Raw genomic sequence first — 20,318 nt, forward strand, 5'->3', positions numbered from 1 at the left:
CATGCTTGGTTTAATATTAAGTGATGGAATTTATTACTGGCTATAGAATTTTCATAGCTAAAATTGTTTAATTTTAGGATATATTTCTTTACGTAACATACCTTAATTAAAACCGCCATTTTCATTTCAATACATTGGTCTGTACAAGTAGTTTGTTGTATTTTCATACCTACCAAACGCTGGGAAAGTAGATGTCAGTAGCAGAAAGTCTACAAGGATAGCATGCGGCGCGTGCGCACACACACACACACGCACGCACAAACATACACAAAAAAATTTGTGTCAAAATTTAAAATAATTTATACATTTTATTATATTTTAAATAAACTTAGTTTTTTAAAGAAAATATCTTAACTATCATCATTATCATATTGCCATAAAAGACCACAACTAAAGTGATTGCGTGAAAAGGAGAAAAACTTGTTTCCATGGAAATGTTAATCTTATCCGTACTTCTGTAGTTTACAGAAATTTCAGACGAAATCCATAAATGTTGGCATGTATGTATTCTAAGGTGCGAGGTTTGCTGCACAGTCTGCCTTTGGTAGTACACGAATCCGAGACTTCTGCCTAAACTTAAATTAGAATTGTATTTCCAAAAAAAAAAAAAAAAAAAAAAAACATGATATGCTAGAGACCGAAGTTTGTATGCCCATAAAGATATGTCATGCTACCAATTTCCAATAATAATATTCTTAAAAGTCAATTTGCATACCTGATCTTATTTGCAATTCATTGCATTTGATCTAAAGTATAACAAGGAAAGACTTTTCAGACTAGGTTCATGGGTAGACACAAGATCAAATTACAATGCTAATAAATGATTTAGTTGAAACTGAAAGAGCACAATTCACGTATGTTCATAAAATTAGCTATTACCATTAAGCAGAATTTGGAATAAACAATTATTTCCAAGTGAGCTAAAAACGATTTCACTTCATCTCAAGCTCAGTAAAAATTCAATAACCCCTAAATCTCGGGTTTCAATACATTCACTGAAATCTCAGTATTTCAGTCTATCGTACCGAATGTTAACTACTAGATAAATTAATCTGAGACTAATACAAATTCTTGAACTAAAAAATTCGAACGAATCATTTTTTGGGGAAGGGATCATCACAAAATTTTATATTTCAGAACGAATTTCAGAAACTTCTTTCCTCAAGAGGTATAAGAAACTTATCCAAACAACGTGTGAAGATAAATTTTAAAAATAACGATGCACATGTGTGATATATTAAAAATAATGATGAATGTTATGCAAAATATCCATACTTAAAGGTGAGGTGAATAATTATAAAAGTGGTAAATTAAAATATATTTATATATATATAAATATTTTTATATACAAAATATAAGATTAAACGCTTTCGTCCATGTATCAGCAATATTTTTATTTAATATTTAAAAATAAATTTTAGTTGTGTAAATGTGTAATAAGCAGTCATTAATATATAAACACACAAGATGAAAATTCAGAATGCAAGAAATTCACTTGTAATGCAGACACATGTATTTAAAAAATTTAACTTTTGTCAAACTATCTATATTTTAATAATTTAGAATGAATATAAGAGAAGGAACATATCTGAAATTCTCTAAGTATGCATCTGAGAGTTTATTATGATCAAACCAAATAAAGACACTGTGAAATACACATACGCACAAATGTACAATAATGTATTCATCAAATACAAAAGAATTCACTTTTATAAAATAGAACTAAAAAATAGCAAGTATTAAAAAGTAACATTTCCAATAAGTTACTTAAAACACTCACAATTTGGTCCAAAAATAGGTATACAATATTTAATCATTTGGGAAAAATAACTCCCTCGCTACAAAAATGAGTATTATTGTATTCTTCCAATAAACTTCTTTTAATTACAGCAACAATCACAAAAAGAACTCTTAGAGAATGACACAGCATGAATTTGTTTTCCTTGCCTGTAAAAAAAGAATGTTTAGAAAGTATGTTTCACTGCAGGGAGAAAAATTTAAATACTTTGAATAAATGTCATGTTCTAAAAAGCTTTAAAACTTACAGTTTTATAAAATGTCTTTGATTGCATACTAAGCTGCTCAGATTTGACTACAAGATCATCTAGTTTTTCACCTCTCTCCAGCACAGCTTGTAGAGTATTGTGCTACAATTCAAGTGATAAAGATTAACTACATTGTAAAAAATATGAAATTAAGTCTAAAAAAATAAGAAACAATGTTTTTCAGTTAATTTATGTTGAAAGATAAATGAATGGACCTTACATAAATTCCTTAAAAATTCAAAAAAGCTTAAAATTATCAATCAAATCAGCCAAATGCATAAAAATGTTCGCCTTCTCTCCATTTTTTTATGTTCTTTTTTGCGATTAGAAACATTTAAAAAAGCAATATTTATTCCAAAAGTACTGTCACTCTGAGAAGCGAAATATAATTTTCTATTTCACTGGATTATTACACTGCATGTTTTTAAGCATTTAAGAATTCTAGAAAAAAACATTCTAATTTGATGGGGAAAAAATCTAGCTATTTCATTTAAGCTGAAGTATATCTGAAATGCATTCTACATACATATTCCGACTTATAAATAAGCTGGTATGGTATTTAACTTCTGCTGACAGGAATACATAATTTATGCAAAACTATACAATTATAACTCGATATACAAGCTTTAACATACAGTACACTCCCGATTATCCGCGGAATTGGGTGGCGCGGCCACCGCGGATAACAAAAATCGCGGATAATCCGAAAAAAAACTAAAAACGGGTATAGCAAAAAAGAAAACAGTCATTCCAACTTTAAAAAATTGTTTTATGTACAATAAAACGTAAAATAAATAGCAGGAAATGTTTAACTAACGCTTAATATTTTAGCATATCACTCAAAACTAACCTAAAATGCATTTTGTTAATGAAAACAGAAAAGTGCTTTGTATTTACGAGAGGCGTCAAGGATACACAGAAAAATGAATACATATGTACTGTTTTAATACTATAATGTATTATGTAATTACAAGAGCATAACTGTAAAACTGCACCTTTTTGAAAAAAATCAGTCAAAAAAAAAAAAAACCTTTGTGCGGCAGGCGCGGATAATCCGCACCGCGGATAATCGGGAGTCTACTGTATATAAATGCAAATACAAATAAATACATAAAATTACAAAAAATAATAATGTACAAGATTAATTCTTTAATAAAATTCTGCAAATCTAACAAAAGTTTCCAATTTTAACACGAAAAATAATAAATGAATAAGTTACATGAAACGAATACTAACCAAAATTATTTTCGTTTCATCAAGCTCATCCTGAATTTTTGTGAGGCTATCAGCTTGTCTTGGATCCTGTAGGTATGAATGTTAATAAAAGACATTAAAGCATCATTCTTTATTAAATTTTAATTACAACACACAAGTTTACATTAAGCGTAGATACAAATTTTGCATCAATATATACAGAAAAATGTGTACCTGATAATCAAGTAAATATTTTTCCAATGTCGGAAAAGCAATTGAACTAGTAAAAGAAGAAAAATGTAATGAATATCATCATTTAATACACAATAGTAAAAAATATTATCTATTATGGCATATACTATATTTAAAACTTTCTTTTAAAAGATACAAATAAAATTTGACAAAAGATGCTAAAAAAAATGTTTCATTTTTTTAATAAGCCTAATCTATATGCGGTAAAAATTCCAATACTTAGTACAGAAATGCCCCAAAATTATGATATAGGTCAGATCGCAGTAAAGCACATAAGCCAAGACTTTTTAATATAAAATACTGCTAATTATTAGAAACAAGAACTATTAAAATATATATTTGGAAAAAATACATAATAATGAATATTATTTTCATATATATATATCAATATAAGATATAGTAATATCAATATAATAGTATTATATAAAACTAAGTTATTTCATTGTATGTCAAACAAACTCATCTGACATCTCTATAAGCACACTGACTCTTTCCTAGGCGAGTTCAACATTTCATATATATTATTACATAATTCATAATGTCCAAATCTGACTGACAACTTCTGGCGAAGTCAATTTTTCTTATTTCTGAATTTTACAATTGTATTATAATCTAAAAACAGAAATAATTAAAGCAAAAGGAGGAAATAAAGAACCAAGTTTCTTTGAAATTGCATAATTTCTACAGGGAAAAAAATAGCTGTTATATATAACACAAATAATTTTAAATTTAATGTTAAAGTACAAACAAATATACAGATGAATTAATATTAAATTACAGCAAGACATAAAAATTATGATAAAGAAATGCATTCAAAACAGAAGTTGTCAAACAACAGAAACATTCAAATTGGTAATAAATTATGTCAAGAAGACACAACTATAGAAAATCCCATTGTAAAAGAAGCATGGAATTTAAAAATGTTTAATTCTTGCAGAGTACACTGATTGAAAAGATATTAACAATAAATTATTAGACTTTTCAAAGTTAAGAAGAAACAATTTGATTGTATTGACAAATCACTATTTGCTATTAGCAATATATGCACAATTAATGCTTTCTCGTCTTAAACATTTAAAAAAGAGGCCAATTATATTGATCTAATAAATTTCAACTATTGATAACACTTTAAAGCGGATAAAAAATTTTCATGTAATTGAATTATTGAAATTAGAATTAAGAATTATCTTTAATGAAACTGAACAGGAAAAATGGAAAAAGCCAGTTTTACCATTTATCAAATAGAAATTTTATTTCTGAATTTGATTACTTCAGTGTCAAAGTTCTGATGCTTGTGATTTCTGATTCATGAATTGCGCCATCAATCAAACAATTTTTCAATGTCGTTTTTATACTTTTTAGACTCTAATTAAGTGTTTTTTTTTTTTTTTTTTTGTAAATTTCAGTATTATTTCACACTTTGCTTTTCTTTAAATTCAAATACGATATTAAATTTTATTCTAAAATAAATGATTAAAATATTACAAAATTATAACAATTGACAAAAAGTCCTTAAATATATTCCAAACAGATAAAATCACGTTTGTACTAAAATGTACTCTATCGGGTTGTTCTTTCTTAATTAAATAGAATATATAATGCTTTTTCTAACATGTTGTTATCTTTAACTTAATGATTAAAGCTACTTCTTTAATAAAGTAGTTTTTAAAGAACTTAATGCTCCTAAATATAGCTGTTTAACATGGAACACTGATCTCTAAATATCAGAGGCACAAGTAAATTCAAGAGTAATAAGAATAACTAAACTGTGGACAGATCCAAAAAATATTTTAGAAAATAACATGGTAAATATATAAAATTTGAAAATATTAATACTTTCAGATGAGCTTTTAAAACTATAAATATCATAAAAATTTAATATTTATTCTTATGTGGTCAGGCTACATATTTTATACTTACTTAGGATCACCAGTCCAAGCAGATGGGGCAAACTTATTTGAAAATTCTTCCAGTACTTTGTTAAGCAGAGTATGAGCTACTCGGTGTGGATACTCGTGATCGGATATTAAAGCAGCAGACAGTCTATCAGCTCGTACATAAACATGACACATATATGCTGCAAAAATAAACAAAAAATTCAAATAAATCTTAAAATTAAAAAATTAGAATCAAATAAATTAGAACTGAAGGGACAAAATATATCTAATATAAGCAGAATATACAATCCTATATATTGATTCTTTGCTTTAATAAGTATCAAATGCAAGAATATTGACACAATGATATCACACTTTATGAAATCTAAAATACTTTTATGAAATTGAAATACTTAAAATATGATTCCATGTTGTATAAAAATTCTAAATTCATGAAATCAAAATGGCAATTATTTAAAAAAAAAAACATCTGCTTATTTACACACTTTCTAGAAATAACTTCTTTCAGCACACTGGAAATTGTAACACATTCATTGCTGGTGCAATTTTTTTTAGCGTGAAATTCCACTTTAATTATAAGTAATTACATCTTTTCAAATAAAAATTATGTCCATAAAATATCTTTCACAGCTCTAAAAATCTTGACAGCAGGGTATGTAGTGAGAAATTGCTGCAAAAATTAAGCCCCTTTAAGAACTTTTAAAACACCTTTACATATACATGCATATAGAGACTTGTATTTTCTAAGCATAGGATGTTTTCTGTTTTATAATAATGCATAATTTTTATTGACAAATTTATATAATTTTAAATATGCTTTTTTTAATACTAATATTCATTTCTATATTGCACCACATCATCTATTGTAAAGTAAGAATGTCTTTTTGGTTTGGCAAAACAATCATAACACAAATTGTCACTATATCATAAAATGAAAATCAAATTTTACAAGATTAAAAATGAAAATTATTACTTTTTTCAAGCATCTCTTAAAGTTAACAAATTACCAGTTAATTTGAATAGATATATTACTTCTGAAAATACCAATACTGATGTAGAAAGCATAGCATGACCAAAATTAATTTTAGGAGGGATCGACAAAATTTTCTTCATGTTGAAATCATAACTGAATCAAAAAATTGAAGATGCATTTAAAAAAAAGAATTAATATTTTATCATGTATTAAAGATGTTTCAAGAAACTTTTAATATAATTTATATGTATTTTTTTATTTTAGTAACATTGATTTTTTAAATTCTAATGAATATGGTATAAGGATACTAATAGATTGCAATGGTTGTGCAGAAAAAATCTTAGAGAAAAAAGAACCTTCCATTATTTATCTACATTTTTCTTTATTTATTTATTTTAAGTATCAAATTATCCTTTTTTAAGTAAGACATCAAAAAAAAAAAAAAAAAAAAAAAAAAAAAAAAAACGGCACAATTTTTAAAGCGTTATTGTTTCAGAATTGGACAGATATTTTTTCCACTAAGCAAAGAGCCTTGATGGATTATTCACATTACATATTGGCAGAAGCAGGCAGGTTAGTTTGCTCAATGATAAGTAGACCCCCTGACACATAAGACAATATGGGTCCCCAAGTTAATATGTGAAAAAGAGACAGCACTAGAAAGGAAGAACATGCTGAAGCAGAGATTTTCTAGAATTTCATTTGGCTTTAAAAATTAAATAAACAAAAACCTAGAAATTACTTTTTGGAGCAAACGAAAGCCCCTTCTGAGGTTTAGCCTCAATGATCTTTTAGATTTTATTCTGGATTATCGGCGTCCTGCGGTGTCCTCTTTGTTGGAAGTATGCGATCCTGGTGAGACATGACTAGACGGCGTTCCTTTTATCTCTTATTTTTTCGCAACTGCATTCTACTATCAAAAAACTGATGACGAGATAACAGACTTTTTTAATGAAAAAGAAAGTCTTCTACGAACCGCCAAAACCTTTAAAAGGGGACAAAAAAATTATGTCTTTGATTACCAAAGCCAAATTCGAAAAAAAGAAACACATATACCTTTTCTTAGATTAATAAGTACGGAAGCATGCGTTTCCATGGGGGCAACAGCTAGCATAGAGGGATGATAGAGCGTTGAAATGGGCTCCCCCCTCCCCTTGCTAAGGGGACGATGGTCCAGAAAAGGATGAAAACCTCTGCGTTGGACCTTGATCTACCCAATTTGACCCAGATATACATTGGAAAGTAAAACTTCAAAACTATTTTTTTTTATTTTAGTTACATTTTAATTAAAAATTAAACGAAGTTTTGATGTTTTGCTCCAAAAACAGCTGAAATTCATATAAAACAAAAAAGAATTTTATAACATCTTGAAATTCAAAACACTAATACTAATTTGTGTTCCGTTGTTTACTTATTTTTAATTATTTTTTTTAATATTTTAAAACTTATTTTTTATAATTATATCTCAATGTTGTAAAGAAACTAGAATTGTTTTCATTGTTGCCATAAATATTTTACCCGTGATTCTTCTCTCATTTTTGACGATATAAGTATGAAGGTACGTTTTATTTTTTCGTGATGAGTAGGTTTCTGTTTTAAGTATGCTTTTTTAAAAAACTTTTTGAAAGTTAATTAAGTTTAACTTTAAACGTAAGCAAAGATGAAAGAATTTTTAAGTGCACCTACTTTCAAACAACTTCTGCAAGAAATGTTTTATATTAGCCATAGTTTAATCCATTCCATTTCAAATTAAAATCAAAATTTTAGCTAAGGTGATAGAAAATTAGGGAGGCACACAGTATAATAAACAGAATGGTGTGAGATTTCTAAAATAGCAAATGTTGCATATCTACCAAAGTTTGAAGTTTAAAAATAATTTGCTAAGGAAATCATTAACAGAAAGCAACATAAAATGCTTATATGAAGATTTTAACAATCATCAGCCACGGCCACCAAACAATAAATAAAGTAATAATAAAATGAATAACATATTTCACCACAGAAGACTAGCGTCATGTAAGAGAAAACACAACTTAAAAGCATGACTAAAAACTACATCCATAAATAAAATAGCTAAACTATCTATAAAGTAAATTTATTAGAAGAAATGAAGAAAGAAAAAAAATTGGTCTAAAAATTAGTGAAACAGCGAAATAGAACTTCATTACAACAAATGTTTTATATCGGAAGAATTAAAATAATTTTGCACTCATCTTTTGACAGAATAGCAATACAGAAATTATCAATTTGATGTAACAATAATATGGATTTGATTTTCAACGCGATATTTTAATAAAACATTGAACATTTCGCATAAGGCCTTTTTTTTAAAAAAAAAAAAAAAGAATGCCAAAATTAATAGCAAAAAGTCACGACAACTAAACTGATACCATTTGAAATATTGATGTTAATTTAATGGATCTTAGTTACAAAAACTTTAAAGTTGCAGAGAGGACAGAGGGCCAGATTGCCATCTTGCCGACTAGCAAGTAGGCCTCTTTTATTTCAAATAGTGCGGGAACACTCAGAATATGTATGTTGGCTCAAAAGCTCTTTAGATCGAAGTATTAAAGATTAGTATTGCGGCAGAGTGAAACTTGATAAACGGTGCCAAAATAAAATATCTTCAAAGGCAGTTTGTCTTCTACACGAATATTAAAAAGTACAAGAATCAAATAAAAATTTGAATAGGACCTAAAGGTTATATAAAAAGTTTTGGATCAAGTAAATCTCAATTGCGTTGGAATACATTTTGAAAACATAGAAAATGAGTTAAGATATCTTTTTAATAAGACTGCTCCCTAATGTATTCAAGCATTATGAATTCCACCCACTTATTCTTTTATGTCTCAATGATTTCTAAACGTCGTATTCTAAGAAATTTAGTGAATTTTGGATGCATTTTTCCTCATACGTTTGGAAAGATTATATGTGCGAAGATTATAATAACCAATTAATAACTAATAAACAATATTTCGATATGTGATTAAGGAGATCTGCATATTTATTGCAAAAAGCGCACTTTTTAAATCTATAGAATTAGAAAAATTATACTTACTACTGATATACAAAATAATGCCTTGAAATCCAGTCATAAAATATTGCCATTACTGATTTCTTATAATCATGAAAATTCCATCATTATCGAAAGCTCGATAATTATCGAAAGTTCGGTCAAGACCGATCAAGCATTCGAATTAGTTTTTAAAGGAATTAAAAATTTTAAGAGCCACTAATGGTCAGTGCTTCAGGAGAGCTTGCTTTTATTTACTTATTTACTTATTCATTATCCATTCCTGTGTCCCTTAAGGAGGTGGAAAAAGGACTCCCATTCGCAAATGGTTCGGATGTTTAAAATAAATATTTGCTTGAATTGTAAATATATCTGAAAATAATAGAAACATAATTTATTCTCCTTCACAAAAAATTAAAAACAATTCACAAAAAGTTTACATTTTCAGAGCAGATAGGCTTAACCGAACAGATATTTTGGAATTCAGTTATTTTATGAATTTTAAACTTAATTTGTAAAGGTATTAAAAAATTATTATAGCTGCTTTACCATTATTTCTGGAAGATATTTCGGGTGTTTTAAATAAATAAAGCACAAAACTTTGCTTGAATTATAAATACATCTGAAAATAAAAGATACATAATTCTTTCATTATATTTAAATAGAAATTTGTTGCTGAAATCTCTCAATTTTGGAAATTGAACACCATTTATTCCAAAATGATATTTGAAAAGCAAATATTTTTATATACTAAAATATGACAGTATTTACAGAAATCTAAACAAAAATTATGCACAAAGGAAAAAAACAATGAAGAGTAACAAAAATTAATACTTAAATTTTCATCAAATTCTGTCTTATTTTTGTTTTCGATAGGTGGGATTCACACAAATGCACAAATGATGAAAATAAGCATCAATTTAAGGCTCGAAAACGAAAATTAATTGTAAGTATCGATTTACGGCATCACGATTTATTGTGAACCATGATTCATCATATCAATAAATCGGCCCATGGTCAAGATAACGATAAATCGATATTTTTAATTGATACAAAAAAATAGATTTTTCAAAAATATCGATTTTTTTCCATAAATCGAAAATTGCATGTGTGAGTGAAATAGAGCTTTGTAAGGAAGCCAACGCGTTACTCGGTCTATAATCTTATAGTCACGAAATTCAACCTCGAGCGACAACCGTTAAAACGAAACTAGCATAAATCCTGTAACAGGAAAATGGATAAGTGTTCAAACAAAACGTAAAATCACGACTGGTCTCTTTAGTTTTAACATGCTTAGACATTTTCCAGTGAAAAAAAACCAGAGGTGATGTTATATAAAGATGTATAATTTATAAACTTATAATAAAATTTGGAAGAAAAAAAAGTGATCAGAACGTTTCTACAGAAAAACGTATTTTCGGTAATTGATTTATTTGTTGAATCACTCTAAAATTTCTTAAGATATTCGGACTTTTGGAAAATAACTGATTATATATAATTAGTAATCTGGCATTCTTCCACAGTTTCGCTCAAGGAATGCAATTCTGCAGCATAAAAAGAAAGGACGGCTGAATGTCTTTTTTCAACTTTCAATATTTTGTGTGTGTATGTGTTTGTAGATAGTAAAGTTAAAAAATATTTTAACGGCTATAACTAATTTTTAAGAGCTTCGTTATACACTTGTAGGTTTTCCCTTTCAGCTAAAGATCCATTAAGTGGTCAAAGTTGCCCGTAAAACAGAAAATTTACTACCCAAGAGCGAGTATTCTTGATTTCAGGTTCATGCCAACCGCATTTAAATTCTCCTTCGATTTTTATAAATGGTCATAACTAACCATTATCAGACACTGCAAACGCTTGAATTGCAAGTTATTAGAAAATCAAATTAGCTCTTTGTCTAAAACAACTTGCTAAGTTTCAGTGCTTGAATAAGTAACCTTAAAGTGCACATTTTAACGCTACTATTCCATTTGGGATCGCAATCATCGCCAAGCTTAAATGTTGACATCATTCTAATAGGAAATCATTGCTAAGATTTGCAAGATCAGTCTGAGGCTACAATAATGAAATACAGCATTTGCCGTTTGTAGTGATCGCGGATATAACAAATCTTTGCTGGAACTGATCAAAATATTGAGGAACTGATCTGTACCTAAATACATAGAAAATCCTGTGGTTCTAGTGATCAAAAATTTACTAGTAGTGATCAATTTCGATGGCCAAGCAGTTTAACATGGTTTTATTATGATCAATCAAGAAAATGACTGATTCATTGAAAAGTTAATAGACCTATCCGAAGAAGATTATGAGGGCTTGTTTAACGTTGTGATAAATTGGAATACAACTAAAAAACTAACGAAGAAACAATCTGATATGCACGGATGAATCGAAAAGATGATGGCATAAAGCATGAAGACAATGCCGATAAAAAGGAGCCAGAAAAGAAACCACCAATATTCCACGAAACTCTGTAAGCCCTTTGACCCTTAAGAATATCATTCCAATACTGTGCTGAATCTTTTGCTGAACATTATTCATATGAAAAATTTATCCACTGAATGCTTGATAACTCAATAGTCTCGACAAGTTTTTAAGAAAGTTTTAAGAAATTAAATATATATGAATATTTTCAATACATATTTAATTTTCCAAGTATATTTCACTCCAGTACAATTGTAGCGATTCTTTTTTTATTTCTAATTAAAACGAATGAATAATAAAAATGATGTTGTAAGGTCGGGTTTTTTCCTGTTGTCCTTGCATGCTAATAGAACTGTATTATTTTTAAAACATTTTGGATGCGCTGATCATTTGTATCACTTTGACTTGGACTCAAAGTGATCAACTATAGACGTCGTCCATAGGAGTATTATTTTAGTATTTAGAAGGGGGAAAAAATCCCTGTTTTAATAAACATCATCCATGCGATAAGTAACTGCTCACCAAACTTTAAATTTATAGACATAATAATTGGGGAAAAGGAAATTTTGTCCGGTGCTAACTCACATTTAGTAATCTAGAAAATTTCATTTGCAAACTTAAAAATCTAAGAGCTAAAATTTCCAGGAGACGACTATCGTAAGATTTGACAAAAGTGCTCTGAACTTGACAGAATAATGCCATGCTCTAACTGAATTCTAATTGAACTTTTTTAGAAACAGAATTTATCAAACAGAAAAAAATAGCAGCATTTAAAAATTTATCAAACTGCAAAGAAAATTATCTTGTTATTTCTTACTTCTGAAGTTTAAAAGTAAAGAGCTTTTTACAACGTTTCAGATCTCTAAAATTTAATAAAAAACATTTATTAACTGATGTACAAGACTAAATAAAATTATCTTAATTAACTTTCAAAACTTTAACTTTCAAAAATTACATAAGGACGCGATTAAACATTCTACGGGAAAATCAAGATCATTTAACACTTATTGGTTTTAATAAATAATGGAAACAAATTCACGATTTAAAACGACGCTAACTTTATAGTTAGGCGCAAAATGAAAATTTTTAAAAAGTCAATTGCCCCGCTTTTAAAAAGTATTTTTTGAAGCCAGTGCTAGACAATATATCGCATTACCTAAAAATTTAACAACACTCATCAAGTGAAGAATCTTATACAATGAACTGTTTTAAAGTTTTTAAATTCAAAGAAACATTTTTTTTATCAGAACATTAACAATGGCAAAAATCACGCGACTCAAAGATTTGAGAGTAATGATATTGTTTTGAATTTCATTATAATAAAAATCATTGTTTCAAAAAGTGTGGAAATTAATTTTAAAAAAAGTAATTAAAACTAAAAAAACATGTACTTATTCAAACAAAATTGGTATCATTGAAAAACTCTTTTTTTTTTTTTTTATCTTTAAAACGATGTAAAAATTATTTTTGTCCGATAATATATTGTGATGTTATAGTGCAAGCACATAAAAATTTTGCTTATTTTTAAATGAAACTTCCAATTGCAAATTTATCAGATCCACTCTTAGAAAGCTTCTAACACCCAAGAAGCAATCTCAAATTCTTCACTTCAATTATTTAGACTGCACGTATCTCTTTCAGTTAGGACAAAAACATTACATATATAGAGAGCAAGAATGATTTCAATGAAAACTGAAAAAAAAATGCGAAAGTTACAAAAAGAGAAAAAACAATAGGATCTGAACTCTAATGAATAAAAGTTCCACATTTTTTTTTTTTTTTCTTTTTTTTCCTTTCTTTTTTATAGTTTTTAAGTATCAGGATCTAGCAACTTTTTTTCCTTATAAAAACTAAAATTTCGAATGACTTATCAAAAAATAATAATTTTCAAAAGGATAGGGACTTATAAAAAGTAGCCCACGAAAGAAATCGCGATCACATAAAACCTACGGCTTCAAGATAAAATTTCATCACACCTGAATTTAATGCAACTGACTAACATAATTACGTATCGCAATATAGTACAGTAAAACCCTTTTAGTAGGTCGTTCCAGGGTTCGCTCCAAAACGGCATATTAATGAGAATGATAATCGAAAGTACTAAAAAAGGCTTCATTGTAATAAGAATAAAAACAGTTAAAAACCATAAATATTTCTTATGTGTGTTTTTAGAACAGTCTTCAATTTCAATATATCTATCCCTCTTGCACACCAACAAATTGTTTTCTGTCCATCAGAGTTTATCTGCATATTCCTTTTTAAAAACCCATAAAAAAAATATATAAATACACCTACCAGGCATAACTAAAATTATTTATCTATCTAAAACACTGACAAACACATCTAAACACATAAAACACATCTATCTAAAACACAGTCTGTATTTCTTATTGGCCCTTCTAAGTAACCATTACCGTATTTTAATAATAGGTAACACGTATTGTTGAAGAGAGAGAGAGAGAGAGCTGGGAGAAAATGTCGGGTCATCAATGTTATATCAACATGTGTTAGCACACCCCTGGATTCCTCACCAGAATTCTTTCCTTTCATTGGTTTTCATTTTTCATGTATCCAATAAACAAAATTTTATGTCTATGTTTTTGATTTATTTTTTTCAACAAAAATGTTTCTTTGCCTTTTTTGAGAAAATTAAGCACACTTTAAAGATTTTTTTTTTTTTTTTCCAAAATTAAATGCTTTTAAGGTGCTTAAAAATGTTATTCAAATTTAAATATTCTTTAAGCGTATTTCATAGTACTATACAACTTGGACAAAGCAGAAAACTAATTAAAAAGATCTATAAATTATATTGATAAAACAAATTGCAAAGGTGTATATAAATATATCATTTAATTATAAAAAATAGGTTTTTGTTCTTCATTAAAGTATCATAAAAAAGCAATATTATCACTAATTATTGAAGACCTATAAATATTTCAATTCAGAAATACAGCATATCTCTACCTCTGTTAATCTTTTACCCTGGTTTTACATTTAGAGTAAACTAACATTTATTTGAGAATTCAAAAAATTTGAATGTATCCTGAAATAGAATGTTACACATATTTTTTTACACTAAATATGGTAAGAAATCAATATGCCATCAAAAATATATAAATGATTCACTCAATTTTAAAGCTCTGTCTATAGGAAATATATTAATGAAAATTATTTTCTACACAGCATTTATAATAAGCTACAAGTATTTAAAAGATTATGCAAATCAATAAAATTATAACTTAATATTATAAAGAAAACAGGATAGTAGTCAAGAAATAGTATTAAATCCATTAAGTATATAATAATTTTTCCAATAGTTAACAATTAAGATTTTGTTTTGTTTTAAGGAAGGATTTTACTGTTTGCTTGTTTGCTTCCCTTATCCCTAAGAAATATTTATTTCAAATGTTGCAGGTTTTCCAAGAAATAATCATATTTGAGAACAGAGTATTGAGTGCATCGCATTTTTTGAATTATTGCTATGATCATTTATATGTATTACAGACACAAATGATTCTACTTAAAATATTTAAAGTTAGAACCAAAGTTAACATAATGCATCATATTAAAGGGTTAAACAATTGTTAAGTCCACTTTTAGTCAAAATTTGAAAAAGAGGCAAAGTTCCATTTAATTTACACCTCAATACAACTTTAAAAATAAAGCATGAAGTAAATAAAATGAGAAAAAAATATTATCATCAAGAATGAGAGAATTGTAAAAATTTCAATAAAATGCCAAACAGTGGAATGGTGTACATTAAGGTCTCATAAATTATGAAATGAAATCCCAGATAAAATTGCAGAAAATGAAATCAGTGTTACAAGCTTTCACGTCTTTTTTTCAGATGTTAGAGAAAATTGCCATGATTTGAAACATTCAATTAAAGTATTATAATAAATAAGTTCAAAGTATTATTTTTGTTTTATCATCATTTTATTTTCAAACAATGGGGCTTCAACAAATGTTTTAAAGATAAAAAATGAGACCAGGAAAATATTTTGCAATAAATAGCAATCATCAGCAAAAAAAGTTTTAAAAATTCCAATTTAGATTCTTATTCATTAATATGTTACCCTCAATGTATAAGAGCCAGCATTCTATAGAATGCCAATTACCTGGCACTGTATAAAACGATTAAACATTTTCACACATTTTCTGTGCATTCTATAGAATGCCAAATGTCAAATAGGCAAAGTCAAATCTAAAGCAAAAAAAAAAAAAAAAAACATGAATAAGATTATAATAAATGGTGAATTAAACCAACATGATAATGACATCTTACTAAAGATATTTCTATTTCAGCTACCTATTGCAATGTTCCTACTCTTATTAAAGAAAAAATTCAAGGAGATCAGAAGGAATTCAAGGATCAGTTCAATTCAATTTTAGAAAATTCACAGACATAAATTATTACTTTCATTATTTACTCAAATTACATACCTTTGACATAGAATTACAACTAATAAATTTAAATAAAATATTTTTACTAATAATTTTCAAATGCACGATTATATTTTTGCTTACTTCTTCTAAAAGCTTAATGGAAGAGCACTAAAGATATATGTTATGCTTATCTTTATTAAATAAGCTAAAACTTGCAGTTAAAAGTGGGTTTCAAGATCAAGAGCCTTTACCGCTAGCTACAACACAGTAACTAACTACATGCTAGTTTCACACAAACTACAAAAAGATGACTTCCCGAACACATTCAAAATTTAGTTGAAGTAAAATTCATTAAAAAAATATGAATCCATAAGGACCTCTTAACTTTACTTTTGATCAATTCTTGCCAGAATGAAAAGGAAATGCAACAGACAGATACAACTTAAGAAATTACAATTTAGGAACAAATGAACTGGAAACAGTGTGCCATTAAAGTATTTTAAATTACACTGTTTAATTTCTAAAACTATTTGATTTTGCACTAAAAATCTCTTATTTTCTGCCTTTGCAATTAGTTTGATTGCAGATTTCTACTGTTTAAAAATTGTCTCTTCAATTTTTGTCCTTTTCGATTTTAAACAATTTAGTTGATCTACAATGTGTTTTCTTTTCATATATTTTTCATCATTTTTAGACTAAATATTCCCTTTTCCATTTTTTCAACATATTCAACACAAGCATTTTTCACTCTCTGTGCTAAAAATGATAGAAAGTGGGCTGTCTAAAGAGAAGAATTTAAAAAAATAGCTGAATAATTTTTGTCAATGAGAAGAAAAACCTCTATCTAGTATTTAGCAATATTGTTACATATAGACTAGTGTTACAAAATGCCCTTTCCGCTATATTCAAATCTGTATAATTCACACCTTTTATGGCCATGCTAACAAAGATGATAAAAATGATAATTTTTGCACTTTGTTCCTAGTTTCTAGCACACTGTTTCAATAACAGCATTATCATAAATTTTTTTTCATACTTACCCTAAATAGTATTTGTCCTTCTATAGAATGCCTATGTATTTTATGCAATGCTTAGGGAAAGTAAATAAAAATTCTCATATTTTATATCTTCGCATAAAAATGCCTAGGTATTCAAAATGGTAGGATTTCATATATTGCCAGTAACATACATATATTAATATGTATCTTCCAGTTTCAGCTTAAGAAATTAGGAAGGATTTCATTAAATACCAATTAATTCCCTTTTTAATTCCATTTGTAAGTAATTTCAAATTAACAGAGTTTACATCTATACACACAGAGTCTATAACATTTAAAATATTTCAATATCGAAACAATTATATTCAATAGCACAAAAGTAATTAAAGGCTTAATAACACAAGGGTGAAAGGAAATTTTAAAACACCAACCTTGCTCTTTAACTGATGTTCTTGTTGCAGGTTGACAGCGCTCAACAAGTATTTGACTTGAAAAGTTCATAAATTCTTGAACACTATTTCTCTGAAAAAAGCCAAATGCTGTCAAGTCACTGGCTGAACACAAACAAATAGATTTTGATGGGTGCTTATATAGCACAGCTAAGTGATACAATTTCACCATTGTTTCTGATAGAGTAATATATCTGTAACAAAAAATTACAGCAATAAAGAAAAAGTATACATGCAATACAGAAAATAAGTTCAAACAATTGAAATAATTTTAGGCATTTGAATAAGTGCTATTAAATTTTTTTACATCCTAAAGGAATATATATTTAAAGCTTTATAAAATTCCACACATACACACCTACAAAAAAAGGGGGGGGGAATAAAACAGTTTGTGGAATATGCATAATATATTTTTGCATTTTTTAAACATATTTATTAAACATTTATCAATGCTTTCTGGAAAAAGAAATCAATTTTGTACACAGTAAAAAGATATTTATTACAAGGTTGGATCTACTTAAATTTGATGATTTTTTCTTTTAAAAAATTTAATTTGTAAGTGATTATACTGAAAGTCTTTTTAATCGCTATTTATCCTGCATAACAAACTTTGGAGCCACCTTCAAATACAAATGAGCATGCAGATTTCATCTAATTCGATTCGTCACTGTGCTTCAAATTTTAATACACAATATTCATAAAAATATCAAATTATCAAAATGAAAGGAAATGACTACATTTCCACAAAAGTGTTATTGATTTTAACTATTTATCGTTAGATTTTAAATGAATCTCTCCAATCAGATTTCTTAGAGAAAATAAGTAGTAATTTAAGTAAACAATCAAAATTGAATTTTCATTAGAAAAAGAGATGAGAAAATTAATATTTTGGATTAATACAAATAGACAGCAAAACATACCAATTATATCTTATATACATAAAGTTGATTCCATTTTTGAAATGTGATAATATTATAGCATACACATCATAGCAAACGAACATTCAAAACATAAGTTAAAATACACAGTTAAGGACAGCAGATGTCAGCTTAAGAACCCGAATGCTCGTTATGTGGAAATAGCGTTTTCTGATCAATGCGCTTCAGAGCATGCGTTCTTTACCAGCGTTAATAAGTAGCGTAATAAAGTAGAGAAATAACTGTCGCTGCCCCAACAGCAAAACAAATGGTTTTCTCCATGCAAAACAGTAAATATGAATTCAAAAAATAAAACGGTCATGCATGAAAAAAAGAATTGTTGTATCAGAATTATAAGAGAAACATTGATTTTTAAGTAAAGAGAAAGAAAAATTGCTTATTAAAATTGATATAGCATGGCTTTCTGTATTGTTTCTGTACTGTTTACTTTTAATAATATAATTTTACATAAATCGCTTAAAGATAAATAATTTTTTATCAGAATATTTAAAAAAATTCATTACGAAGCGGAGACCACCATAACTGGACTGTATGTTCCAATATTGTGGTCAGTACACTTGGTTGATGATCTACTGCTTATGAGGTTTAAGTTTGTCGGCTGTCTTATGAGCGCACTTTCAAGTGAAATTAGCTAAGTTATAATAGCGCCTCACTTTAAAGGCAATATGAATGCTTTTCTAGGAAGGACCTCGTAATTTTGAGCGGTGGTCAGATGATGAAGACTAAGCCGGTACTCCTTTCCCTTTCTAAGCTTCCCAACAATATCAAAAATAGAAGTCAGGAGAGTGAGATATTAGCTTAGGTACAGTTTTTACTATCTGATTTTTATACCATATTTATGCAATAAATGTCTGATAGCTGTCGTCTGCTCAAAGTAAGAAATATAAATATCGAACGCAAATTAACTGTTAAAAGAATAATTCAACAATGGTGTTAATTTACCTTGAATCACAGCTAAATAATCAATTCCCCAGGTACGACATCTTTCTTGAGAAAATAAGATTCTCTATAATAGTTCTCTAAGGACTACTAATGATTACCCCTGCATAGACAGAGAGAATAGACACTTCATGCGAAATGCATAAATATTATATAATTAGACATTCCAGAGGATTATGAATCATTTTTTAAAGTAATTTCGCACGTAATTAAACATTTTTTTAAAGATTTCAGTTAAATCAAACATTATTTAAATTTTAATGGTTAGTGTTTTTATATCTTTACTCTTTTTTTTTTTTTTTCGTTTAACAGTCCATTTTAATCAATGAGAATCTACCCGTTTGATCTATTCTGTTAGCACACAAATGTCTTATCCTATCTATTATCGTTTTAACAGCTGCAAAATTATCTCGTTGCTTAAACCGTAAGCAATGAAATCAATTAATTCTAATTTTGTAATTTTTTTTAATCCGGTTTCATTCCCAATGACCCTCGCAAATAGTTTGTTTCTCTCGTCTTTCTGTTTCTGATCACGACCTTATAAAATTGCTCAGAACTTTTTAATCACTCAGTATACAAAGATATGAATTTGATAATACTGTCATGTTCTTTTGTCATAAGTTGTTTTGCTACATAAAGTTTGATACTACAACATACATCAATTTACAAAATTCATTTCTGTTGAAGATTCTTATTCTAAAAACCTTGTATATGTGGGAGGTATATGTGGATTTCAACTATATTTTATATAATTTTTCTTATAAATTTAAAATTGTTTTCACATTAGTATCAAAATTTTTTTCTGTGAGTTT

The 20,318-nt window shown here is 27.7% G+C and overlaps 1 protein-coding gene across 1 annotated transcript; it reads right to left on the reverse strand.

Moving 5' to 3' along the window:
* Window positions 1-1,847: 1,847 nt before the first annotated feature.
* LOC129960751 (synaptobrevin homolog YKT6-like) lies at window positions 1,848-18,708 on the reverse strand. Its single transcript, XM_056074361.1, has 7 exons — window positions 18,550-18,708; window positions 17,612-17,823; window positions 5,412-5,568; window positions 3,474-3,519; window positions 3,282-3,347; window positions 2,046-2,147; window positions 1,848-1,947 (listed from the first exon to the last, which is right to left on the reverse strand). Exons 2-7 carry the CDS (start codon window positions 17,799-17,801, stop codon window positions 1,912-1,914), a joined length of 597 nt encoding a protein of 198 aa, XP_055930336.1. The 5' UTR covers window positions 17,802-17,823; window positions 18,550-18,708; the 3' UTR covers window positions 1,848-1,911.
* Between the last annotated feature and the right edge of the window lie 1,610 nt (window positions 18,709-20,318).

Source organism: Argiope bruennichi, chromosome X2 (assembly GCF_947563725.1).
Source record: "Argiope bruennichi chromosome X2, qqArgBrue1.1, whole genome shotgun sequence".
Taxonomy (NCBI): domain Eukaryota; kingdom Metazoa; phylum Arthropoda; class Arachnida; order Araneae; family Araneidae; genus Argiope; species Argiope bruennichi.

Coding starts and splice junctions, on each gene's coding strand:
- LOC129960751 (XM_056074361.1), bottom strand. CDS start 17,801: ATGGTGAAATTGTATCACTTAGCTGTGCTATATAAGCACCCATCAAAA. Junction 3,520..5,411: donor GCTTGGACTGGTGATCCTAA/GTAAGTATAAAA, acceptor TTCTTTTACTAG/TTCAATTGCTTTTCCGACAT. Junction 3,348..3,473: donor AATATTTACTTGATTATCAG/GTACACATTTTT, acceptor TCATACCTACAG/GATCCAAGACAAGCTGATAG.